The sequence below is a fragment of the Plecotus auritus genome (assembly GCF_963455305.1).
Source record: "Plecotus auritus genome assembly, chromosome: 3".
In the NCBI taxonomy this organism is placed as follows: domain Eukaryota; kingdom Metazoa; phylum Chordata; class Mammalia; order Chiroptera; family Vespertilionidae; genus Plecotus; species Plecotus auritus.
In genome coordinates, this window is record NC_137772.1 from 191,150,590 (window position 1) to 191,178,456 (window position 27,867).

Here is a 27,867-nt window from a genome sequence, read left to right on the forward strand (position 1 = left end):
TATACTCATAAGAAAGAGGAAAGGTTGTGGTGGCAGCTGCCAGAGGGAGTGGGAATTGAGAGATCTTTTGAAAGGGTATTTAGGGAACTTCATTGTGTAATACAATGCCTCTTACATTATTTTTCTAGAAAATAACAGCTTTAGCAAAAGCTACATCCCTTTTCAATGTCTTTAGAATTTATGTTTTTATTAAAAGTGAAAACATTTTGAGATTGAACTTAGATGGAAAGTAGGGCCACCCACAAAATGCGATGATTTCATTCATTTGTTCACAAATATTTATGGTGCGCCTACAATGTGCCAGGCACTGCTGTAAGCACTGACTTTTGTACTTCACCCACTGTAAACCCCTTACTTCTTACAGACGTTCTCACAATTAATGAGGCAGTGCTATTTTGTTTTGGAAAAGTCCAACCAGTGCCCTTTGCCCCCCTTAGTTCAGTGGTTCCCCAAGTCGCATGTGCATAAGAATGTGCAGAATTTCAGCCCCAGCCCCAGAGACTCTGATTTAGTAGGACTGGGAGAGAAATGCTAAATCCTTATTTCCAACTAGAGGCCCAGTGCACAAATTTCTTACACTGGCGCCTGGGCGGGGAGGGGTGGTCCTTCAGCCCAGCCTGCGCCCTCTTGCAGTCCTGGAGCCCTCGGGGATGCCTAAGCTGGCAGTTGAATATCCTTAGGGCTGCCAGGGAGGCGGGAGAGGCTCCTACTACCACCACCGCTGTGCTTGCTAGCTGTGAACCCAGCTCAGGGCTTCTGGCTGAGCAGCGCTCCCCTTATGGGAGCACACTGATCAACAGGGGGCAGTTCCTGTGTTAAGCGTCTGCGCCCTGGTGTCAGTGCGCATCATAGCGACCTAGTCAATTTGCATATTAGCCTTTTATTATATAGGATAAGCACCCTAGTTGATTTTGAAACAGTTGCTCTGAGTGCTCTACTTTAGGAAATATTGCTTCAACTTGTTAAAAATGAGTTTTGTTAAGCCTGGGTTATTGCAGGGAGTAAGTCATGTATGTGTATGTAAGATTTTTTTTACTAGCTAGAGGACAGGAGTAGCAATAAACTAAAAATCCAAGAAAAATACAGGGAGGAACAAGATGCATTAGGACAAGAATGAGGGAATGGTTGTGCTGACATCGCTTATATATGGAATTATTGCTTAAGGTTATTTTTCCCTTGGAGATTATGTGTTTGTGTGTGTGTGTTTATATGTCAGAAGCTGAACTAATTTTTACTTTTGCAGGTTTTGGACACTCTTAAAGCAAGTATGGTGTTCCAGGTCCTCTTTAGTCCTTCCTGACTTGATTAGCATTCTACAGGAGAGTTCTTCAAGTTATATATATATATATATACATATATATATATATATAGTTGACAGTATTACAGATGTCTCCCTTCCCCCACCCCCCTTAATCCCCCTCTGCTCACAGGAGTTCTTCTAGTTTTCTTTGTGATTATGTTACCCAAGAGGACAAGAAAGTCAAAAGACAGTTTCCCTTCCCTTTTATGGGTTTCTCCCTGTGAAAAAGACAAGTCATCCTGTTTAGATTTTGATAACTAATCCTTTAATATGAACAGTAATGAAATTCAGAGATGACTTTGTGGTATCAGCACAAACTCACCTGTTTCGATTTCTATTAGAGCCCATCTCCTTCAGTTAGAGTTAGACAAAGCAGGTCAGTCAGTAGTAATTAGGCCACCCCACCCTGTCTGGGTCTTGGCGGGAAGTCAGTTGATGAGGGTCCCTTTCAGCAATATAACAACTGTGGGGGGAGATGGACCAATGAAGAGATGAATAGGAGCTGGGAGGGATGGCAAAAGACCATTCTCCATCCTGTATGATGTCATCCACAGATCCACTCCTACTCCTGGTTCTCTGAAGGACAAGCACCCCAGGATCCCAGTAGCTGAGCCCTGGTCTAGCACAGTGGCGTAACGTACTCCTGTTTTAGATAGGTCAGGGAAGACCTAGGTGGACCAGCCCTTCAGTTCTACGTAGACAATGGCAGAACCAGCAACAAAATCCAGGTGCAGTGGCTTCAAGTAAAAGCCATGACTACAAGCCAGTTTTATTCTGGTATCAGGTGGCCATATGATTTGGGTTAGCCTCACTCAAGTACCAGGAATGTGAATCCTGATTAGTTTTAAGTCCATATCCAGGCCAGGTACCTTTGTAGGAATGGATGGATGACATAATCATGGCCAATAAAACCTGGGGGTTAATTTCCTTAGAATGCTTCTGGGAAAGAGTTTATTTGTTCTTTAAAAAGGAGGCACACAAGAAATAATTCTCTTTTTAAGGACCTACATGTTGCATGAGGATTTAATGTTACATAAGACATTCATTTTCCTTATTGTTGAACGTATTTTTACTTCTGTCTTCTGACATTTGCCTTCAGAAGTACCCAGTGACAACTGTCACCATCTCCCCACATACTTTTCTGAGGTTTAGAAGCATGTGAGGTAATTTGTCAATAAAGCATGATATATGATTTGGGGAAACAGAAGGAGCCCTGGACTGGCGTCCAAGAGCAGTTTACTACCTGTGTTTGGATAAGTCATACTCAGCCTCATGTTCATCATCTGTAAAATGATGGCAATTATGTTTATTTCATAGAGTAGTAAAATCTAAAATGAATAATGTAAGTGAAAGCATTTTGTATACAAATGTAAGTTTATCTATCACAAGATGCTTTCAAAAGAAGATGAATTTAGTCTCCAAGTTTGTGCCATTGTCCAAATTTTGACATTGTGTTTTCACAGTTTTGCCTTCACCATCGCATTATTGAGATGATGTAAGCCAGAGAACATGTAGGTTTTCTGATTGGCTCCTTCTGACCTCTGCAGAGAGAGTATCATGATTATCGGTGTCTTTCATGGGACAGAATGTAGTGGTACTTGGGTACTTGGGCCACTTATATTATTAGTTTCCATGCTATTTTGAGGCATTTTCAATTTAATTTTGAAATATTTTCAATTTCAATTCTACTTGCTAATTGGTTTTGGCCTAGTGGGATCGTTGTATATAAACCTGTACAACTATCTTGATTATTTAAACATAACACAAATGAAGCGTCAAAATTTTATTTTGTTCTTGATGTGATCTTTAAGTGTAAAAATTGATTACATTTACAGATTAGTCTTTCTTGAGTTTTGGGTAACACCTATCTCAAAACTCAAAAATGAAACAACAACAACAACAAAAACCCTCATCAACGTAAGTATTATAAACATAGTTTTTATTCTTTTCTTACCTTCATTGAAAAAGGCCTCATGCCACCAAAACATTTTTTGAAACTCAGTAACTGAATGAATACAGAACTCAAGGGCCTGATGATTATTTTTCTAGACAACTGCTGAATAATTTATATTGCTTTTTAAAAAATAACTAAGATCTATTTTACTTTATTTCTTTTTAAAGTAGCAATATCCCCTCACATTTTTTTCATAAAAATCTAAAATATCTCTAGTAGTCCCAAGTGTCTTATATTTACATTTGTTCTAAGTGTTTGTCTCATTAAAATTTCTCAGAAATAAGTGCACTTCTAAAGAGAAAATAAAATTTAAAGACAAGAGGAAATCATCACAGTTGTAGCAAAACAGTTATTTTGAATGTTCTGAATCTTAGCAATTCAAAGAGAAAATGTGTTTAGTAGCCAGGGACCTCTCTACTGATTAAAATTTCAATTCAATTCATTCATTTGTAGATCATCAAAAGAAGAACAGCTGTGTCTCTTACCAGTACATGCTGATTGATTGGTTGTCTAAGGGTTTTCCACAATGAAACACCAAAAATAAATGTACTTAAAATATTTTAAAATTTACAAATTTACACAGATATACAGGTGTTTACAAAACAGAAAAAGTATGCTTTTATAGATAAAAATGAAACACAATTTTAAGCCTTAGCAACCAAAGAAAGTTTTGAATATTCCACATTTGTTATTTTCCATTCAACTAATAGCTTATTAAATCAGCTATATATTTAATTCAGAAAAGGTTGATTTATAAGAAATTCCTTATATTCAGATAGCACTAACTATGCTTCAACACATTTAAAGATTTAAAGCTATGTTAGTAAGAAAAGCATAAAAGAAAAATAACATAACTTGCTTTAATACAAAGGGTTTTTTAATAAAAAAGTTGGTCTACATTAAGTCAGGAAATCAATAAATCTGAATTATACAAGCGTTCTATATATTTAGAAAAACCAAAAACACACAGTTTATAATAAAACTCTTTAATTCAAAATAGAGTCTAATTTAAAGAAAATATCATTATGCCCAGTTGGGTAGATAGGGTTTTGTCATTTAAATTAAATCGTTCACCTGAAATATGGGAAATGTACAATAGAGAAAATTCAGTCTCAAAGATACTTCACAAATTATCTAGCTAACCTGCATCAGGAATCAAATTCTTGTTTCCAAAGGGCAGACACAGTCTTTAATTGCTTTTAGATAGGCACTTAAGAAATGCTTTTGACGAGGAGGAAACCCCAAAGATTGTGAATCACTCTGTTGACTCCAGGGAAAAATAAGAAACTAAACAAAGTGAACTCCCAGAACTGCCTTTCACCGCCAGGAAATCACAACTGTTTCCAAGTTCTGCCAGTTAACAAGAATGAAGAAGGAGGAAATTAAAATGCTCTATTTTTAGTAAATTAAGAAGTAAACTTAGACAATTCAGCTGCTTTATCTCACTCTCTGTCAACTTGAATTAATGATATATTTCTGTACTAGAATAGTTACCATATTAGAACTAGAGAATGTTGCAATTTCCTCATATACTGCCCATTCACTACTACACCAGCTAAACGGTCCTTTAACAAGGAAGGAGGGGGGTGAGTGGGAGTGAGGGAAATTTCATAAATGTGAGCAGAAGTTAAAGGTGGTTATAATAAGAAAAACCGAGTTAGTACAACTGAGATAACCCCAGAATTTTAATAGTTCTCTCTCCTACTCAGCCACATGACTCAAATAAGAAAATAGATATGAACTATTAGAGGAACCCATAACAAGTATCAAATACTAGAATGAAACAATTTAAGGAAGGAAGGTAAGAAGGAAGGAGGGAAGAGAATTGGGGGGGGGGCGGTGGGGGGGAACCCCTATTATGGCCTTTTGAAACATTGTGGAACTACCTAGCAGCAATATTTATAAAAACATTTGTAGATTTGCATAATAATCCTATGCAGTTCTTCCCAATTAAGAAGAATATTCCTAAAAATAAATCATCATTTTAGATTTTGATCACATATCATTTGTAATGGTTATAATTGTTATATCTTTAAAAATTTATATCAACAGTTAAGAGGTACATTAGGCCATTATTTAATAAAGACTTATTCTTTAGTACTTAAGAAATCAAAACCACAGAGTCGTTTTAGAATTAAAATGTTAATTCTAAATGAGCTAGAAAGATAACTTAATTCTTAGGGAAATACCCAAAGAATGTGATGCTGACACTGTCTCCCTTATCCTTTAATCACAACCCTTCTGGCCTGCATTACCTCCTTAATTCCATTTACAGTATCCACAGTGATGTAGCTAAACATGAACAATATTGCCCCTCAATAAGCTGATTTCTATCAAAGATCTGTTATGTCTGACTACAACATTCACACAGGAAAGTAAAATTCTACTTAGTTGTGAACATCCACTCTGTTCAGGATCTTTGGTACATCTGGAGTATAAGAAAATAATGGCACAATAATACAAGTACTACCAAAAGAAATTTTTTCATTAAAAAAAATAAAAGTTAACCAGCCATGATATGTAACAACTTTCTGAAAACCAAAGTAAATAACTCATTGTACTCTACAAGTCCATTTACATGATCAGAAGTTTGACTTTAAAAAAATAGTTTAATAAAAATACACTAGTTCTACAAGCAGCCTTCTTGGTCATTTCTTATATTCAACTCACTATAATCAAATTAAAATAATGTCATGTCCTCTTGTTAAAAAAGAAGTCCTCTTGTCACAATAAAAGCAACTTTACATTTTATATAATATAGTACATCTCCCCTGTGAGTACACAGACTACATATATAAAGGTCATCAGTATTTCTGAATGCAAAGTAAATATATTAGTGGAGTGCTTGAGTGAAGGTGTTAAACTTCCTCCTTGTTATAAACTTGTCACTCCCTACTGTGGAGTTTGTGTCATAATACGATGATAAATTCTATTTTTTAAATAACCAGTGTATTTCCTTTTTAAAATTTCTTAAAAGCATTATAGAAATGTCTTCATATGTATTCTATAGATGCCCAAACCAATATGGCAAGTGTTCTAACATCAACTATGCAAGATGGCTTGATTATCTAGACCCATAAGATTTGCAGTAAAACAGCAATACTGCAGTGTTACCTACAGGTTAGCCTATGTTGCTTTAAATGATATGTGTTTCTCCTGAATCGATTAAAGGTGTTACAGTATGAAGCCACAGCACACACAGGCAGAATGGACCTTAATACGCATGTAGGCAGTGCAGTTAGAAAGGGATGTACGTTTCTTTTATTCCAGTACCTTCGTATAATAAAGTTAACAAAAATAATAAAATATTTTTAAAAACCCAAAAATGCCAGCTGGCACTGCCAACCAATTCCTATAGTAGTCTCAGAAATCCTAATCCTGTAGAATTTCCTCTGTAGTCATAAGCACCACCGTCTTCGGGAGAATTTCCATGTATTGTTACCTACGCAGAGCAAGCCTATGATGCAGCTACCTGAGTTCTCTTGGTTGTGGGCGAGTATGATCTTCACTCATAATTTCCCAGCTTTCATGTAGGTGGGGATAGAGCCACGCTGAGTCAACCCTTCAAACCTTTTATATGTATAATTGAGGAAAACCCAGTCTTTGGATTTGTAGTCTGGTTCTGTGGTGTTTGGCACTAGAAAGATAGAAAGATTAACCAAGATCAAAAGAATTTCATTAGTGAAAATGTCATCATTTCATAGATTTTTAATAGTGTTAGTTGTGTTGTCGATTGTCTTACCTGGTTGTAAAATGTCAGATTCGGGAAAGTCATCAAAATTTGAAGTATCATCAATGCTTTTGATTCCTATAGGGATTGCTGCTGGCCTTTCCCTACAAAAAGGTATTGAGTAACCATGATAAATTTTCTTGAACTCTTAATTTTCCAAAAAATAATTCTACTTGAGAATTCTTCATGCTGTTCTACAGATATTAGAGAAGCCCAGGAAAGTTACACAGAAGCTGTCTTAAAAGGTGAAAAGGAGCTGGGTTGGCAGGGGCAGGGGCAGGAACAAGAGCAGGGAGGAGGAGAGCATTTCAGTCAGAATGAATAGCAAATGACAGAGCGGTGAGGTAGGAAGAGTGGGAAACATCACACAAGATGCAACCTGTAGTGATGAGGTAAGAGCCATACCCCACAGTCCTGAAATGCAGTAAAAAATCCTTAATTTTATTCTAAGTGCAAGGGGAAGGAAGAAAATGTCATGATCAGATTTGTTTCTAAACTGTTGCTATGTGGAGTACTATTGAAGGTAGTTTGGCCATAAACTGAGTAAAAGCTAATGCTCACAATTAACAACTATAAGCAAATTCTTTTTCTCTTCTTTTAAGAAATTAAGGCTTGGAATGAGCATAGCTGTAGATGTAGAATTAGAAGTTCTTTTTTTTTTTAAATATATTTTATTGATTTCTTGCAGAGAGGAAGGGAGAGGGATAGAGAGTGAGAAACATCGATGAGAGAGAAACATTGATCAGCTGCCTCCTGCACATCCCCTAATGGGGATGTGCCCGCAACCAGGGTACATGCCCTTGACCAGAATCGAACCTGGGACCTTTTAGTCCGCAGGCCGACGCTCTATCCACTGAGCCAAACTGGTTAGGGCTATAAGCAAATTCTTATAGGTCACATTATTTAATTTCTCCCACAATGTTTTAAAAAGGGACTGTATCTTATACATTAATAAAGGAGACAAAATATGGTAAAAATGAAAGGTTATAGAGTGAAATGTAAGTACATCTTGGTTGTGCTAAAACCGTTCATCGTATAACTGGATACAAAATCCAAACAGGTGTACAATATATGATTTTTCCCCTACAACATACATCAGTTAAAACCAGCCATTTAGCTATAGTCATTACAGTCTCACTCACTTATATAATCCGGAAAACATTATAATAGTGTTACTTCTTGTATTTAATCTAGCAGAATCAGAGACAAATTAATCACCAAATCATTTTTTACTCTGACCTTTCCCATTCAAAGCCTATGAACATACCTGATGTGCCCCCAGTCTACACCTTCAAAAAAAGGATGACCTTTTATTTCTTCTACTCCACTATTTCCAATTCTATTTTCAGAATCAATACAAAATCTAGAAAGTAAACAGAGAAATTATCATATGCAAATTACATCTAAAGTACTCTATTCCAAACATTTCACTTTTATGCTTATTGATGTTAACTCTTTATTGTGGGAAATGTGGGAGAAAATATAAGTCATCTGTAATTGAATCATTCAGAGATAACTACTATAAACAGGTTGAAGCCATTTCTGTAATTTAAAAAACATGTTGATCCAATAGTTACTATTTTAGGACTTTTTTTCCACTTAACTTATTGAGAAAATTTCCCAAAATCATTAAAGATTTTTCTACAACTTCATTTTCTAAAATTTGTATATGCAAATATAATTTATTTAGCCACCACTATTGAACATTTAGATTTTTTCAATTTTTCATTACTAACAGTATCACAGTAAACATATCATACCTAAATCTTTACACACATCTGATTATCTGCATAAGCAAAATTCCTGGTACATTTGCTGGGTCAAAGGTCATATACAGTATAAAGACTTTTCATAATATGCTGCCAATGGCTGTTCCCATAAATTGTCCCAATTTATATTCCTTCCAGCCATTCACAACAGAATCAAAACACTTCATCTTAATTGTGAAAGAGAATGGAATCCTTTGCTTAGATAAGATTTCATATAAAGACTTTTGTGATAGGAACTGCTCCTAACAATTTATTTTTCCCTTCCTCTTTAATGGGATAGGGTCATTGCATTGTAACAGGAGTGATGTTTGAAACAATACAAGACCTCTTCCATCTTCTTAACTCTTAGTTGTTGTTGTTTTCCTGCATACGTCCTTTTTAGAGTTTGCTTTAAAACAAAAAAAACAACACCTTTTCTTTATTGATCTCCTTGATTATATATATCAGTGGTAGTCCTTTCCCTCCCACAAAAGTGAAATGGCCAATTGAGTCTTTTGGGTACCTGTGAAGTTTTAAGGTATGACAACCTCCTCTAGGGATTTAACCACTAACCTAAGAATTAAATCCTTGGCTTTCTCAGATATGGGCACCTCTGGAGGAAATATCAGAGTTTCTTTCCAGTTCATCACTTTTCTATATGTTTCTTGAGGTGTTTCAGAGCAGAAAGGTGGATATCCTATGTATCAGAGAAAAAAGTTTTATCAGCTCTTGTGCTCAAACTAGAGGCCTGGTACACAAAATTCATGCACTGGAGGGGAGGGGGGTCCCTCAGCCTGGCCTGTGCCCTCTCGCAGTCTGGGACCTCTTGGGGAATGTCCACCTGCCAGCTTAGGCCTGCTCCCCACACAGTCCGGAACCCCTCACTCCTTACTGCCTGCCTGCTTGCTCCTCCTTACTGTTCAGCTCGCTGCTACAGAGGCGGGAGAGGCTCCCGCCACTGCTGCTGTGCTCGCCAGCTGTGAGCCCGGTTTCTGGCTGAGCGGCACTCCCAGAGCGCACTGACCACCAGGGGGCAGCTCCTGCGTTGAGTGTCTGCCCCCTGATGGTCAGTGCGCATCATAGCGACCAGTCATTCTGGTCGTTTTGCCTTAATGGTCACTTATATAGATATGCTAAACCTATTACATAAGTGTCACAAGAAACAAAGTAGCTCTGAGTGCTCTACTTAACAATAAAAAAATGCCACCAGTCATCACTTTATAATTAAACTAGAGGCCCAGTGCACAGAATTCATGCACTGGAGGGAGGGGTGTCCCTCAACCCAGCCTGCACCCTCTCGAATCTGGGACATCTCTCTCACAATCTGGGACTGCTGGTTCCCAACTGCTCGCCTACCTGCCAACCTGATCACCCCCTAACCACTCCCCTGCCAGCCTGATCAAGGCCTAACTGCCCCCCTGCCAGCCTGATTGCCCCCAACTGCCCTCCCCTGCTGGCCCAATTGCCCCCAACTGCCCTCCCCTGCCAGCCCAGTCACCCCCAAGTGCCCTCCCCTGCCAGCCTGGTTGCCTCTAACTGCCCTCCCCTGCCAGCCTGGTTGCCCCCAACTGCCCTCCCCTGCAGGCCTGGTCCCCCCCAACTGCCCACCCTCCCCTGCAGGCCATCTTGTGATGGCCATTTTTGACCACATGGGGGCAGCCATCTTGTGCGAGGGTGTGAGGGTCAATTTGCATATTACCTCTTTATTATATAGGATTCCTAATGAAGTCAATAAAATAAAGGACTTAAAGCATTCTTCTCCCTCTTTTTCCTGAAAGGCCATGCAGATACAATTTTGAAACATGGAAATTCGATTAAATACCTGCTTCCTGAAACCAGATCCCTAGAGAGCTCATTGCTATCTATCACTGTGTATTTAACATTGGGGGGCAGGTGTCAGAAATTGGTTTAAGAGTTTTGATATGTTAGCCCATGGTATCTGCATATGTTCAATCAGTCAACTCAAGGAAATTTATATGGTATGTACATAAATAAATGATAAAACATACCTATTAGCATTTCATACATAATCACTCCCAAAGACCACCAGTCACACAATTTGTTGTAACCAGTCTGCATGAACACCTCTGGTGCAATGTAATCTGGCGTCCCAACTGTGGAATATGCCTGCAAAGGAACAGCTTGTCATACCAACATTCTTAATATATTTCTTGAAACATAGGAATATGGTTCACTACTGTAAAAAGCAATGTATACAGAAGTTATTTTTTAATACTTGTTTTGCATGTTTATCATGTATAAGGCTTAAGTGATAGGTACTGAGTCAAATAATATGTTATTTAGGACATGATTTCTGTCCCATAAGAAGTGCAATTGAGTTATTTATATATTTAGCCCTAAATCCATTTCAAAAAGAAAAAAAAGGTTGAGCCAGTAGGCCTGGCTCTCCCACTCACAAGTAATGTGTCTTAGGCAGGTTCATCACCCTCTCTGAGCCTCAGCCTCTGCTTACATAAAACTGAAGTAATAATACCTGCCTGCATCATTGATATGAGGATGGAAATAAGGGAAGGAATGTGCTTTGTAAACTACTACAGCCTACAATATATATAATCATCAGGTATTTTCATTATAAACCTAATTCCAGGCCACTGCTCATCCATTAGGAAGCAATGCAGTTTTTCATTCTTAATTCATATAAAGTCTTACCAAAAATATATTTAAAGAGGTAGTTCTCAACTAAAGGTAGTACTCTAGGGACCATTTGAAAATGTGTGACAGCAGATTTTGTCATCTCAGTGAACTGGGGGAGGATATGATTGGCATTTAGTGGGCAGGGGATACAGGTTCAGAAGGATTTCCTGTCCAGAATACATAGAGTCCCCTCTACTTCTCCCTTGGGAAACACTATACAAGTTATGATGATGGCCAGAAGAATAGTAAAACATGCACATAAGTAATCTTCTGTAAATATTCTGTAAATAGGGGATTATAGAATCCTCACCATATTTTTAAGCAATGTTCATTTTTCCCTTTTAAAGTAGGAAATACTGCAAATCTTTTCTCCATTGTAAAATCTGATCTAAAATCTTCACTTAAAAGTAGAAGTTTTTCTTGTTAATGCTTAGCTCAATAAATTTATTAAACATTTTTTAAAAACACTGAAATGTTTTACAAGCTCAGGAAGCTTGCAATTACTTGGGTTAATAAGAGAATGAGCTCAATAATGCCAAGGTCATTTTATTTGATTTGAGAGGGTATCAGACTATTATCTTTCAGTCTCATCATTGATGTTTCTATCTCTTTCTGCCTCTCCCTTTTTCTCTCTAAAATCAATAAAAAAATGTATTTAAAAATAGTGTTATTTTATTGTACATTAAAGGAGTAATTTATCTGTGGTAAAGTCTGCTTTCTAATTTTATTCATTGTAAGACTGTTAACACCCTAAGCTTCCTGTTTATTTTGTCATTAAAAAAGTTCTTAGAAATACACAACCATCTTACACGTGCTGATTGATATTTGTTTTATCGGGACAGGTATGAAAAAATGGAAATCATCAGGCAGTCACTAAATTACACTTACTACAGTGAGTTTTATATAAACTGCTAATCACTAGTAAACAGAAAATTATTTAATTATAGATATGCTTTATAAACTACTCTAAAGTTAAATCATAAAGTAAAAATCAGCTGTTCACTTTACAGGCAAGGGAACACTACAGAGAAACTAAGAAAATTGTGTGATCCTGGAACAAGCTTTATCATTGCTATAAAGTAAGTGCCAATCATTGTGAAAGATACAAAATAATCAAGCAAAAAAATCAAAGGAGATTTTAGAACCAGGACATCAAACTGTTCTTAAAAACATGGCTAACTCACCAGTTGTCTCCTATTCTTCTTCCATGTTTCTGCTTTCCTCTTTGAGTTCATGTTTTGAAATGCTATTTTCAACAAGATAGAATTGTTATCGTGAGAAAAACTCTCACCCCAAAACAAATACACACACATACACATTTGAAATGCACTGGTTTAAGGAGTAAGGAGAGGAAGAGAGAGACCCGTTAGTTCTCAACAGTACTGAATTAAATCAGCTGTACCACTTTAACCGAAAACACATCAAACTTACAGAAGTCACTTGGTGGGTTGTGTGTAAGGTTTCTGTAGAATTCAGTCCTGTGAGCTTTCTTTAATCCTGTGCATAAGCCAAAATCAGATAATTTTACATGACCCTAAAAAAAAAAACACACAAAAAAAACAAACTAGTAAAATCAGTGGATTATATTAACTTTGAAACAAAAGCTTTATTATAAACTTTTTATTATAATAAGTTTATTATAAACTTATTATAAAAGTTCTTAGCTTAGACTCCATACAAATGAAATGTAATAGTATGTTTGATGATAATGATTGCATCATTCTATAAAATAATGTAGGTAAGCAATAATATAAATTGCAGTTGTCCATTTCCAATCACAAAATTAGCTCTATTACTCCATAAAATAACCAGCAACATAATAATTCACCAATTTATTCACATACCTTTGCATCTAACAAAAGGTTGTCTGGCTTAATATCCCGATGGATAAAACCCAACTGGTGGATCGCATCTATTGCTAGAACAGTCTCTGAAATATAGAACTGTGTTTCCTCTTCTGTCAAGGTATCTTTCTTCATTAGCAATGTCATCATGTCCCCTTTAAAGGAAAGTATCATGTATTGAAATGCCTCAAAAGGGAAATACCTTGTAAATGCTTTCTTTGTATCTACACAATGTATGCCTGATTTTTGAATTTTATGATCCACCCAGTATACCTCCAACCATCTCTAGGGCCAAATAAAAAAAGTGTCATTGAATAGGCAAAAGTTTTATGACATTTAATGGGTTTAAGATAGAAAGTACATGAAATCAAATCAAAGCAGAGCTAATAATGAAGTAATATCCACCACTCAACATCCAGAATAAGTTGCTGAGAAAAACATACCAAACTGGAAAATGAATCAATAAGCACACCTGGAAATGGGATATATTCTTTCAAAGTCAAGTTTCAAAAACACTCAGAGCTCTTTGGGCTAGCAAAAATAGGACATCATTCCACTAAAAGACTTACCTCCAGACATTCTTTGTTTGTTTGTTTGTTAATCCTCACCTGAGGATATTTTTCCATTGATTTTTAAGGAGAGTGGGAGAGAGGGGGAAAAACAGAGAGAAACATCGATGTGAGAGAAACACATCGATTGGTTGCCTCCTGCACGTGCCCCAACCAGGGCCCGGGCCGGGGAGGAGCCTGCAACCAAGGTACAGGCCCTTGAACAGAATCGAACCCAGGACCCTTTGGTCCTCAGGCCGATGCTCTATCCACTGAGCCAAACCAGCTAGGGCCAGACATTCTTTTATTTTGAAGAGATTTTTTTCTTTAAAGGGAGGCAAAGAACAAACACTGGTGAACTTACCATTCAAAATTGACAAAATATATTTTCATGATGCTTCAGATTAAAAACATAATAGTAATAAAGTAGAAGTATTCTTTGTCCTCCATTCCCATTCTATTCCTCTTTCCCATTTTGCTGAGTAACCATTACCGTGCATTTAGTTTGATGTGTATCCTTCCAGCTTATTTTTAAAATGTTTTCATGTACTTATATATTAATCTATAGATTTATAGTCTTTTGCATGTTTTTTAACAATTATACAAATAGTATCAGTTGTACATATAATTACACAGCTTGCTTTATTACGCCACTGTTTCTGAGATATTACTGTTGAAACAGATATAGCTCCTGACTTTTAACTACTATAAAATATTTCATCTCATAATTATGCCACATTTTATTTGTCCATCCTTCTATGGATGGACATTTATCTTGCATTCAGGTTTTCACTGTTATGACAATGCTGCAATGAGCATCCTTTTACAGGTCTCTTGTACATGGGCGTCAGGGAGGATCTCTAGGGAATACAGTTGGTTGTAGAAATGTGGGATTGTAGGACAACTGCATTTTCCACTTTATTGCTATGTATGAATTGTTCTCCCATTAGGATTACAGCTTAATTTACATATATGAAAGGCCAGTTTCCCCGCAGCCTCATTTGACTTAATGTTTTTACTAATCAGATGAGTGTGAAATGGTATCTCATTCTTGTTTTAATTTGCATTCCCCTGAATACAGGTGAAGTTGAACATTTTCCTATATTTTTACAGACTAGCCAGAGTTCTTCAGTGCGCTATCATTTGACCATTGGGTTGTTTTTCTTTAGTGATTTGTTTTCCTTTCTTCAAAATAATCTGATTTGTCAATATTAACATTATTCTGGGAGGAACTATTGGAAAACCATGACTGACTATATAAACCTCAGAGCTAGGAATACCAAAGTAAACCTAATCAATAAAATTGTAATTACATATAGTGATTTGCTTGTGTTCAGCCTGTCATTGCTGTTACATTTGCTTTTACCTCCAGGGAGAAATTCCATGATTAGATAAAGGTTCCTCTTATCTTGAAAACTGTAAAACATCTTCACCACCCAGGCACCATCTGCTTCTACCAAAATATCTCTTTCTGCTCGAATATGAGCCACCTAGATGAATGTATTTTGAAAAAATAATTGTAACATATTACACATTTTCAAGCTTACCTCTTACAATTATCCATCCAGTTCCTAAGAAGTCATGAAGGAAAGCTGGAGTTTTAGAAAAAATTTAAAACATATATGCATGTTCATATTCTCATTAAATACAGAGAACCTCAGGAAATAGTTTATTTTAGCTTTTATCTTTAGGCCTAAAAAGGTGGGATCCACAGGTATATTGGGGGAGCTGAGGCCTTTAAGGTAGAAAAATGACTAGTCTCAAACCTTTCTGACCAGATTCTCCACCTAGGCAAAGATCCTGGCTTTGTCTTAAAAATTTAGGGCCCTAGTCTGACTTTTAAATGTTAAAAGAAGTAAGCGATGCTCTATAAATCGGTTTGACTAAGTCAGGGTCCTTAGCAAACTACTTTTTAACTGTTAGTAGTCAAAGGACTTGACTTGGTCTTTAACCATTTGGCTTGCTTTTTCTAAGAAGCAGAAACGTTTATAATAACTTTATATTCTTTTGTTGTAACATACAACCTCTATAACATCTATAAACATAATCTATAGCAAATTAATGTAATTTTGTGGGGTTTTGCTACTGATTTTTGTCAGATACACAATTACTAGGGATCCATTTTATAAGCTGGAATATTTTATAAACTGAGTAATTTGTGGAGTTCATATAATCAATTTTCAGATGTTTTTGCATTCTTTCTTGAAAGACTACCAATAAGATTTGATTTTATGCTTTTGCTATTTTCATTGTGCATCACTATGAATCCTGGCCCAAAGCACAAGAGAACATATATTTTATAAACCTTTTTATGATAATAAAATATGACCTGCTTAAAATATCATATTTCAGATTACTGTATTATCTCTAGTATGCTAACTGCTCTGAGATCAAAGCACAATAATAAAAATTGAAAATTAAGAAATTTTTTTTTTGGCATTAGAGTACTTTATAATCTCTATGGATCTGTTTCAAAATTCTTACCTATTGTCTTTTACAAAGCATTCTAAAATGGTAAAGAAAAAGCCTTGCCTGGCCAGTGTGGCTCAGTGGTTGAGCATCGACCTATGAACCAGGAGGTAACAGTTCAATATCTGGTCAGGGCACATGCCTGGGTTGTGGGCTCAATCCCCAGTATGGGGCGTGCAGGAGGCAGCCTATCAGTGATTTTCTCTCACCATTGATGTTTCTATCTCTCCTCCCTTCTTCTCTGAAATCAATAAAGATATATTTATAAAAAATAAAACTAATTTCTTGTCCTGACCGGTTTGGCTCAGTGGATAGAGCGTCGGCCTGCGGACTCAAGGGTCCCAGGTTCGATTCCGGTCAAGGGCATGTACCTTGGTTGCGGGCACACCCCCAGTAGGGGGCGTGCAGGAGGCAGCTGATCGATGTTTCTCTCTCATCGATGTTTCTAACTCTCTATCCCTCTCCCTTCCTCTCTGTAAAAAAATCAATAAAATATATTAAAAAAAAAAACCAAAAAACAAAAAACTAATTTCTTCATAGGACTTATCAATCATGACTGTTTGGAATAGCGGTCTGCCTATTTTCCCCACTACTATAAAAGAACAAGGATCAGGTGTGTCCTGTTAACCACTGTATTCCCAGAACCTAGAACATGTGAATACTTGTTGGATGAATGAAATAGAAATAAAGTGGAAGAATGCAGTAAAAATTCAAGTGGGCCATATTTAAAGAAAAATTAATATTATATTGCTATAATAACAAAGTAAGCTTCAGGTGGGCACTGGAAGACTGCAGTAAAGCATTAGGTACAGAGAGGTGCCATCTCCCCTTCTACTCCACTGTAGAGGCCTTCACTAGCATATGTAGCATTTGAGTGTCTACCCAGACTGGAAACACAGGTGAATACATAAAATAATACTAGTAATGTTTTCAGATTTATGGCTACCACTGAAACTGCGTTAAGTCACAGAAGTGGTTACAGATTTTGTAAATACATAAAATAGCAAATTCTCAGGAGACTGTTCTTGCTTTTGTGATATGTGACAGGGATTAAGGGTACTGAGAACTATCCTTTATTTTCACTGAAGTCAGAAAAGAGGGTACTTTGTTATCGACTGGATGTTTTTCCTCAAATTCCCATGATAATTCCCAACCTCCTAGGTCTAGGACAGTGGTTGGCAAACTGTAGCTTGCGAGCCACATGCGGCTCTTTGGCCCCTTGAGTGTGGCTCTTCCACAAAATACCACGGCCTGGACGAGTCTATTTTGAAGAAGTGGCGTTAGAAGAAGTTTAAGTTTAAAAAATTTGGCTCTTGAAAGAAATTTCAATCGTTGTACTGTTAATATTTGGCTCTGTTGACTAATGAGTTTGCCGACCACTGGTCTAGGATAACTGGATTTTAAGAAAGGGCCTCTAAGGCGGTAATTAAGGTTAAGTGAAGTCATTGGGAGTAGGGGGGGCGGGGTGGGAGGGGATTGGTATCCGTATAAGAAGAGACACCAGATAGCTCACACTCTGTGTGCACACACCGAGGAAAGGCTATGTGGGGCCTTAAAGGGATGGCAGCTGCCTGCAAGCATGGAAGAGAGCCCTTACCAGAAACCAAAGCCTGCCAGAACCTTGATTTTAGACTTTGACCCTCCAGAACTCTAAGAAAATAAATTTCTGTTGTTTAAGTCACCAAGTCTGTGGTATTTTGTAATGGCAGCCTGAACAGACTAATACATATTTAGATTATAAATTCAGAAGAAATTTTAACTATAAGAATTGAGAAGCAATGGCACAGGCTATCAAAAATTACTAGATTATATAGTAAGATACATAGATTTCTTTTTAAAAATTCCAACATCAGCCAGCAGATGTTTCTTTGGTTGCATGTATTAAAGAACATACCTGCTCTTTTTCAAGCATGTCAGCTTTTCTCAATATCTTCATTGCATAGATATGGCCTGTATCTTTCTTCTGGACCAGCCGCACCTAGAATGTGAAAATTGACCACAATGTAGATGTTGAACAGTCACTACTATTTATTTAGGATAAATGGTAGGTTCCTTTAAAGAAAACAGTATTGCAATTTGCCATTCATGGTATTTTAGGAATTCTATTCAAATTAAATTATTTTAATACATATCTATTTTAAATCTAAAAGATATATATTCAGTAACAGTGACTTTTAAAAAGAACCACACCTCTCCAAATGCTCCTCTTCCTATAACTTTCAGAGACTCAAAGTCATCCAAGCCAAGTCTGGTCCTCTTGAGCCGTAAAAACTCTGTTTCCTTGCGAGCATGCTGTGATCGGCGTAACTTTTTCTATTAAAAAAAAAAAAAAAGACAGTTTAAAAGAAGACTTTAAAATCAGATTGTTTCAAAGGAAACCTACAGTATTAAAAGACAAGATATATAAATATGGGGGTGAAACCCTGGCCAGTGTGGCTAAGTGGTTAGAGTGTTGGCCTGCACATCAAAGGGTCTCATGTTCGATTACAATCACGGGCACATATCTGGGTTGCAGGTTCGATCCCAGGCCCCAATCAGGGAGCGTGCGGGAGGCAACCAATAGATATGTCTCTCTCATATTGATGTTTCTCTCTCTCCCTGCCACTCCTCCCTTCCACTCTTTCTCTAAAAACAAACAAACAAACAAAATAACTCAATAGAAAAAATGTCCTTGGGTGAGGATTAACAACAACAAAACAAGTGAGGTGAAGTATCTATATATATAAAAGCCTAAGCGATCCATCGACTGTTCAACCGGTTGACCAACAGACCGGTCACTATGACGCGCACTGACCACCAGGGGGCAGATGCTCAATGCAGGAGCTTCCCTTGGTGGTCCGTGCGCTCCCACAGCAGGAGCTCCACACAGCTGACCAATGGGCACCAGACACCAAGTTCATGGCTGGTGAGCAGAGTTGCAGCGGCTGTGCCCGCAGCAGAGCAGCAATAAGCCTACCGAGCAGCCAGCGGCTGGGATAAGCGGGAGCAGTGCACAGTGCCCAGCCCAGGCTTGGGCTCCTCCCCGGCCACCTGCCGCTTCACACACTACTACATCCCTCTGCGGATGTTGGACTGCCAGTTTCAGCAGATCCCTGCAGGCCACACCAAGGGACCCCACCGGTGCACGAATAAAAAAATCTAAAGAAAACTTTAAAATACTTTTTTAACAATTTGAAAAATCTTTATTATTGAAGTATACCCCATTCAATATTTCATCTTAACTATATCATGATATTCTTTCATCTATATGCTAACTTAATTCAAAAATAAAAGTTAAACTTTAGGCAATGCTAATAGTATTCTGATATTGATTTTGACTCTGTCAAGAAATCTACTTTGCTTCAATTCCTTAAATCCCAAGGTTGCTCTTATCACAACTACTGAGACTTATGTCACCAAAATAACAAAACAAGAGTGTTTCCATAGGGATGTACTTATGGTAGAATTTATTCTTGGAAAGATTTTAATAAACTGCTTGAGACTTGGCACACAAATACCTGAAAAAATTAAGCTGCAATAAAGATAATTACATGAAGAATTCATTAAAATATTCAAGTCAGGAATTTCATACTTCATTCTCCATCACAAAAATAACTAACATTAATATGAAACATTATGAAATATCTGAAGGTTACATTTGGAATGGGCATTTGTTTCATTATTCTGTATTTCGTTTTTCTCCTCACCAAACAAAATTCTGTTTTTGACATAGCTCCTAGTAGAGGTAACATAAAGTGCGAAATGAAAATAATCATGAAAAAATTAAACCCCTGTTCATCTTCAACTGAACCCTATCAAGCATTCAGCGGTTCAGTTCTGAGGAGGAGACAAGTCAAAATGACCATAACAGCTCAGAAACATCGCTCTGACATGCAGCTCACGGTATAACTACTAAATAGTCCTTCCCTACCCCTCCGTTTATGCTTTCAAGAGGGTTAGGTAAACTATTAATTAGAAATATGTAAATGTGTATCATCAATGCAATGGAATTCTGATAATTCTAACAAAGTTAATCTAAGAGGATCAAATTAAGAATTATGTCTTCAACATGGCTGGTGTGGTTCTGTGGTTGTGTGTCGACCCATGAACCAAGATATCACCGGTTTGATTCCCAGGAGCGTGATGGAGGCAGCCAATCGATGCTCTCTCATCGATGTTTCTATCTCTCTATCCCTCTCCTTTCCTCTCTCTCTAAAGAATGATGTCTTCAATGTAAATATCTTTAGACAGCTAAGTGAAGTTATACACTCAGCACATCAATAGTGAAAACGGTGATGACTATTTTTTGAATCAAAAATGCCATTTGAATAACAGTTTAAAAAACTGCATTACTAGTAAAACAAAAAGATCAAAAAGCTGTTTTAGATTTTAAGACTAAATAAAAATGTCCACATGGTGGCACTGTAGTACTGACTTTCAAAGCAGTAAAGACATTCCTCCCCACCCCCTTTTAATTACATAAATAAATAAATATAAGAATTTTGAAAGACATTCTAGATTTCTAACAATATGAGTTATAGAATAAACAGTGCAGTTGGATTTAGCTTCACAAACTTGTGTAATCTGAATGAAAAAGATAACCTTATTAAACAGTTTCATAAGTTATGTTCAAAATTGATAGACAAGGGAGAAGCAGCTAAAGAAATAATGTTTATTAATATTTTATAGGTTGTACAGTACAGCAAGTTAACAATGTTTATGTGTTGGAGACAGCTATTAGCAAAAAAGGAGAATCCCAAGAGTATGGAATATATAATCTTACAGAAATGGGACATCACCTATAATGTTGTTACATTACTTTAAAAAAAAAATCTATTCCATGATATTAGTTTTAATTCTTAGAGTCTAATGTGGCTCAGTGGTTGAGCGTCGACCTATGAAATAGGAGGTCACAGTTTGATTCCCGGTCAGGGCACATGCCTGGGTTGCAGGCTCCATCCCCAGTGTGGGGGCATGCAGGAGGCAACGGATCAATGATTCTCATCATGATGTTTCTTTCTCTTTCTCTCCCCCTCTTCCTTCCTCTCTGAAATCAATAAAAAAATTTTTTTTAAAAAAAGAAAGAAATGGCATATAACATTGTGTAAGTTTTAAGGATATAATGTGATGATTTGATCCATATATATATTGCAAAATGATTACAATAAGGTTAATGTATCCATCACCTCACATAACTTTTTTTTTTTGGAGTGAGAACATTTAAGATCCACTCTCTTAGTATCTGTCAAGCACATAATACAGTATTGTTAACTATAGTCACAGTAATCATAGCTAACAGTACCTCTTCATCTGCTAATCCTTCTTCTTCCATAGCCACTTCTAATTTCTTCTGCCTTAACAAAAGAAAAATAATTTACATTTTAAATACATTCCTAACTACTCCCATTTTTTAAATGTACATTTATTTGTTCAATTTGGTATGCTAAAAAAATCTTTCAAGTTGAATTAAAATAATCACTAAGTATAGTTTTCTTTCTCAAATATAACAAATATTTTGTAACAAATATTTCTATTGTATTGGCTTTTCTTAAAGATAAACTCGAGAGAGCTTTTCCTAGTTAGTTTTGGAGTATGCTAGAAGACGAACTTCCCAGGCTTTATCTACATGGGTATAGGGGTTGAGGATTGAAACTACCATCCACATTGTTTAGTATTTGTTATTTATAACAGTACTAGAGGCCTGGTGCACAAAAATTCATGCACTTGGGAGGGGGGAGGACCCTCAGTCCGGCCTGCACCCTCTTGCAGTCTGGGACCCCTTGGGGGATGTCCGACTGATGGCAGGGAGCGGGGAGCAGGCCTAAGCTGCAGTTGGACATCCTTAGCGCTGCCGAGGAGGCGGGAAAGGCTCCCGCCACTGCCGCTGTGCTCGCAGCTGTCAGCCCCGCTTGTGGCTGAGCGGAGCTCCCCCTGTGGGAGCGCACTGACCACCAGAGGGCAGCTCCTGCATTGAGCGTCTGCCCACTGGTGGTCAGTGTGCATCATAGCGACTGGTTGTTCCGCCATTAGGGTCAATTTGCATATTATCCTTTTATTATACGGGATGTCCAAAAGTAAGCTCTTTCCTAATCCATCAAAATCACTTCTTTTTCTTTCTTAAGGAAAATTCCAAGCAAAAATATCTTAAATGAGCACCCAAATGGAGATGAGACCTAATAACATATTCTTCACCTACTTCCTCAGCAGTTATAATAGGTACCTTAGTGCTTACCATACTGATTTTTATCTTTTGCTTACATATTATTCCCCTAAGCCCAACCTTAGAATGGAACAAGCGCCTAACATCGGATTCTGTGCCTGCCATCGTGTACCTCTGGGCCTGCAGAGCTGCTTGCTGAATGATTTTGAGTTTTCTCCTCTGCTGAAAGAATCCAAAGAGTAAGAGGACCATTAATCTGGGAGGGATAGCCACATACAAGCAACTCTATTCTTCTCAGACCTCTACTGCACCCTTTCCTTGCCAAGACTAACACTTCTTGGAATCATATCTCATTCAGGAGCAAGAGGCACTAATTTTCATTCATTTGCACCATGCCTACATGGAACACCTATGACTTCTCTTGTACCTTTAAAAAAATAGCTTTTCTCCTCAAATGCTCTGGCATTTTGTTCTTTGCTTGGTGCTTTATTTAGGTTATGTATTTATCCAACCAGCCGTGGGCAAACTACGGCCCGCGGGCCGGATCCGGCTGTTCTATCCGGTTCTCTTGCTCTCCCCTCCGCTCCTTTACTTTGAATTTATATTAGTTCACAAAAACACTCCATCCATGCTTTTGTTCCGGCCCTCTGGTCCAGTTTAAGAACCCATTGTGGCCCTCGAGTCAAAAAGTTTGCCCACCCCTGAGTTAAACCTTAAAAATTCATCACATGGTTTCTTAAAGTATAAACTGTTTTTACTATTTATTTTTATTATTATTTTAATAATGCAATAATTTTTTATTTTATTTTTTCAATTACAGTTTACATTCAATATTATTTTGTATTAGTGTCAGGTGTTCAGCATAATGGTTGGACAATCATATACTTTACAAAGTGTAGTATACACTGTTTAATATGACTTCCATGGCACCACCAAGCTGAGACTGTTGTGGTTTGTGTTATTTTAATAACAGCAGATGCTTTTATTCATACTCTCCTTTGTTTAGGAATAGAGGGGAAAATTGAATTACTTTAAGGTTTCAGCAAGAAAAGACAATGAACCTTTAAAATTCTGACAAATAATTCATGCCTGCCTCCTGAGAAAATATAGGTCTTTCTTTCCTTGGTTCTCTTATACTTTATTCACTCTCCCTTGATGATGTGAACACTCCCAGAGGCTTCCATTACATTTACAATTAGTGTAACTACTATATTTGGATTTATTTCTAACTTATTCTGTGGTTTCTATTTATGCCTACTATTTGGTATTTCAAGTTTTTCTTTTCTCTTGGCCTTCTTTTGAACTGATTGCCCTCCTCATTCATTCTACAGGTTTGGAAGTTACAAACTTCATTTTTGATCTTTTAGTGGCTACCCTAGAAATAACATGTACAGTTAATTTGTCAAAGTCTGAAATTAATCTTTAAACTGTCTACATTGTATTCCTATTCTTAAAAATACAAAGATATCTAAGAACATTTTCATTCCACTTCCCTCCTGACTGAGACCCACTGTTAGAAAACATTTTAATTTTTTTTAAATGCCTAAGACATTGTCATTATTATTGTTTTTATACAGTCAACTGTTGTTGGGATTTATCCACTTATTTACATTTAAACCTTCTGTTTGTGGTCACTTTCCTTCTGTTTAAATTGAATCTTTTGGAATTTTTTCTGATAATGAACTCTTAGTTTAACTTGCCTCAGCTCCATTCTCTTTCCTCTCTTCCTTTGAGAACTTTCATTAAAGGTACGTTAGCTTTTCTCACTAGTCTCTATGTTTCTTTCCTCTCATATTTTCTTACTCTGTCTCTGAATAACTGTTTTATCTTCTAGTCCCAATTCTCACCTCAGCTATGTCTCATCTGCAGTGAGACTTGTCCAAAATTAAGTTCTAATCCTGATTCTTCTTCTCGAGTCCTGTTTCACTAAGTTGCACCAACCCGTTTGCCCAGGCATGATATTTCAGAGCCAGTATTGACTTGTTTCTCTCACATTTCATATTTGGCTAGTTTCCATGTTTTTTAATCTTTCTCACCCGTCAATTCTTCTCTTTGTTGCTGTCACAATCCTAATTCAAACCTCTTTTCTATTTGCCTGGACTACATCACTAGCCTTTCCTGTTCCTAATCCCTCCTCCCACAGTCCATTCTATGTACCACAATTAAAGTACTCTTCCAGAGAAACACCTGCAATCATTTGATTCTTCTGTTCAAACTCAGGGAGGCCCTCTACCACCATGAGAAGCTACACTAACAAAGCATTCAAGACTACCAGGAAATGTTGACCTCTAGCTTGAGCTTAACTGAACACTGAAGGTGATTTTTTCTGTTTCTAATGCCCTTCCTCTTGCTCTTTTATTTCTTTCTTCTCCCTTTTATGTGTGTATAAATAGGACTTTTTCTTTAGAGCCCTGTTTAAACACCATCACCATTTATGATGCCATCCCAGTTGCCTTAGGCAAAAGCAATCTCTCTCTTCTTGGCCCTTCTCTTAGTGATACTTTTCACTCTTCATATAGTATCTATGTTCATTAGCTCCTTTACTCTAAGTTTCCTGAAAGCAAAACAACATGTCTTTCATTTTTTATTCTTCTATACTAGTGATCGGCAAACTCATTAGTCAACAGAGCCAAATATCAACAGTACAACGATTGAACTTTCTTTTGAGAGCCAAATTTTTTAAACTTAAACTATATAGGTAGGTACATTATTATTAACTTAATTAGGGTACTCCTAAGCTGGCCTTTGCTAAAAACTCAAGGGGCCAAAGAGCCACATGTGGCTCGCGAGCCACAGTTTGCCAACCACTGTTCTATACCCACTTATACATACTCAACACTATAAATGTTTTTGGATTAAAGTCAATTATTCATAATGCATCCCTCTAAAAGAAAGTAAAAAGCTATATCATAATTTCATGGTTGAAAATGTTTTGTTTAAAACATCTCATTTAAAATAAGTATGTGGGTTCACAGGACAAGAAACTATTCTGCAAAAATAAAACAAATAATTAGGTCCACTGTCAGGATAAGAAAGTTAAAAACAACACACAGGGATGGCTCTCCAATATTTATATTATTAATGGGCAACATATTTACATTCCACTTGCAGCATAACAGCTTATTTAAACAAAAAATTATGACTAATTGTTACTATACCTGGTTTCTCTCTCTTCATGCTGTAAGATTAGGTTGCTGTAAAAATTCTCCAATGTGAGCTTGGCCACAGTCACTCTTTCTCGGGTATGGTTGCTCATAGGAAAGGTGGTGGTACTCCCTGCCGTCATTGCCATAGTAACAGAAACTGAAATAACATATAAACAAAAATTATTCAGTAGATAAAAGTTTTTATCCCTTATAAAAGACTCTAGAAATGGTTTGATTTCTACTAAGCAAAACTGACCCTAAAAATTAATATATCCAAATCTTTCACATTATAAACAATACAATGCTAGAAAAGAAAGAAAGATGCTCCATTCCTAAGCAATAGAAATTAATTTTGTACTGGCAAAACCAGGGCTGAATAACAGTAAAGAAGCACCAGTGCGAGTCCATGCACAATATAAATACATGCACACACAAAAGGTTGTACTCAACAAGCATTCAAAACAAGAAAGGGTCAATCTATTTTGTTGTTGTTTTATTGATTACTAAATAAAATCCACAAGATTTTGATAATACTTATGTCCTCAATAAATGTAAGTCTCCTAAGAGTTAATGTAGTTTAATTAAATAGTAAGAAATAGCTTCTTCCATATAAATGTTATGAAACATGAAGTGTTGGATCAATAAGCACACAAACATCAGTCTAAAGCAATTCTTACAGGGGAAAATACTTTTAGAAAGAAGCTCCTTAGACAGAGGCCACGGTTGCCCTATTTCATTCTGAATTCTGTCATTTCAGATAGTACTATACCAAGGTGTAGTATACTTCTCCAAACTAGGAGGTCCGTTTCATTTTCAAAAGACACTCAAATGTCTATAGGAACCACGCAGGAAACACAAATGTGTGAATTAAGCCAGGTGACAACGCGGAAGTTTTGTGTATGTCTAATTAACACCATTCAAGTGCCAACTTTGAAAAACCACTGGGACAGCCAAACTACTGGTTTGAAGAAGATAATCTGTACAATTGGACAAGATAAGGAATGTAATAAAAAGGCTGCTTAATAGGGGGACTGCTGAACTCTGGTGGCTGTCTGCTGAACACTGACCCTAAGAGATTTGCCTACCACAGTCTACATCTGGACAAAAAAACGAGAATATTCCCATATGTTAAAGAGATTTTTGCTTATTTGCATGGGATCATAAAAGAACAACCTAGAGAAGATCCAGATTGCAAAGAGTGAGCATCCAACATTTCATTTTTAGCGACAACATACTCCCCCAAACTTGCTATCTACTCCCCAACACCCACCTCTCCTTAACTACATAAAGATACCAACCCTGTATATGGGCCTGAACTGTACTAGAATCCAGGGATAATGGAATGAACCAAAAACCTTTCCTGTGCTTCAATGTCAAATACAGATTAAAAGTAAACAATCTCCAGTTCCACAGTCATCTTATTGAGTTTATACCTCAAAGTATTTCAGGACCTGCAAATCCATACACAATCAATCTATTATTTTACCATCATAAATTTGTTCCTCTGCTAACTACTGATCACATTATTTGTTTAAAATCGCTCCAGTTTCCTCACTGCCTATAGCAAATCAAATTAACTTAGCATGATAAGGATAACTCACATACATTGAATGCTGGTAGATATCAGGAATTTTATGATATTTTATTACTGAATTTCCCTTTTACCTCCTGAGGATTTAAGATAGTGGCACCTTCTTATGCATGACTACATTTCATCCTCACAGCAGCCCTGTAAAGTAAGGAACTAAAGCTTAGAAAAGTCTCATAGCTAGTGAGCTGTGGAGTTAGAACTCCAACTACAAATGCTATCTCCAACTTGCCATTCCAGCCTTAGCTGCTCCACTTGCTCATTGCCTACTCTTCTCCCAACATACTTGGCTCTTTCATGCCTCCAAGGCCTCACATGACCCATCCCTGAATCAGTTATGTCCGGAACTACTCCTTTCCTCCCTCCCTCCCTCCCTCCCTCCCTCCCTTCCTTCCAGAGAGAAAGAAAGGGGAGAGAGAAGGAGAGAGAAATATCAGTTTGTTGTTTCACTTATTTATGCTTTCATAGGCTGATTCTTGTATGTGCCTTAACTGGGGATTGAACCTGAAACCTTGGCGTAGGGGGGACAACCCTCTAATCAACTGAGGTACCTGGTCAGGGCCTCTCTTCACAGGATCCCTGATTCTTTAAGGCACAGCCTTACTGTGAAGACTTCTCTAACATGCCCTACCAGAAGAGACCTAACATTTGTATTAGGTCTCCAGCATTTGCACCAATATATCTCAGGTACTGGTGCTTTTCACTCCACTTCTCTATCCCACTAAACTAGGAGCATCTCTGGGCAA

At 37.1% G+C, this 27,867-nt stretch overlaps 1 protein-coding gene across 2 annotated transcripts in view; it reads right to left on the reverse strand.

The window, feature by feature from the left end:
* Positions 1–3,222: 3,222 nt before the first annotated feature.
* Positions 3,223–27,867, reverse strand: part of STK38L (serine/threonine kinase 38 like) — a 73,124-nt gene continuing 48,479 nt past the window's right edge. For both annotated transcript variants that reach the window (XM_080661460.1, XM_080661461.1), the window contains 13 exons: positions 25,546–25,690; positions 21,530–21,581; positions 18,439–18,561; positions 18,143–18,226; positions 15,146–15,269; positions 13,232–13,386; positions 12,819–12,921; positions 12,572–12,633; positions 10,742–10,859; positions 9,306–9,429; positions 8,252–8,347; positions 6,997–7,088; positions 3,223–6,891 (listed from right to left, as the gene is read on the reverse strand). In XM_080661460.1, the coding sequence (XP_080517586.1) occupies positions 6,764–6,891; positions 6,997–7,088; positions 8,252–8,347; positions 9,306–9,429; positions 10,742–10,859; positions 12,572–12,633; positions 12,819–12,921; positions 13,232–13,386; positions 15,146–15,269; positions 18,143–18,226; positions 18,439–18,561; positions 21,530–21,581; positions 25,546–25,679 (1,395 nt within the window). In that variant the 5' untranslated portion in view covers positions 25,680–25,690 and the 3' untranslated portion in view covers positions 3,223–6,763. The remainder of the gene's footprint in view (positions 6,892–6,996; positions 7,089–8,251; positions 8,348–9,305; positions 9,430–10,741; positions 10,860–12,571; positions 12,634–12,818; positions 12,922–13,231; positions 13,387–15,145; positions 15,270–18,142; positions 18,227–18,438; positions 18,562–21,529; positions 21,582–25,545; positions 25,691–27,867) is intronic.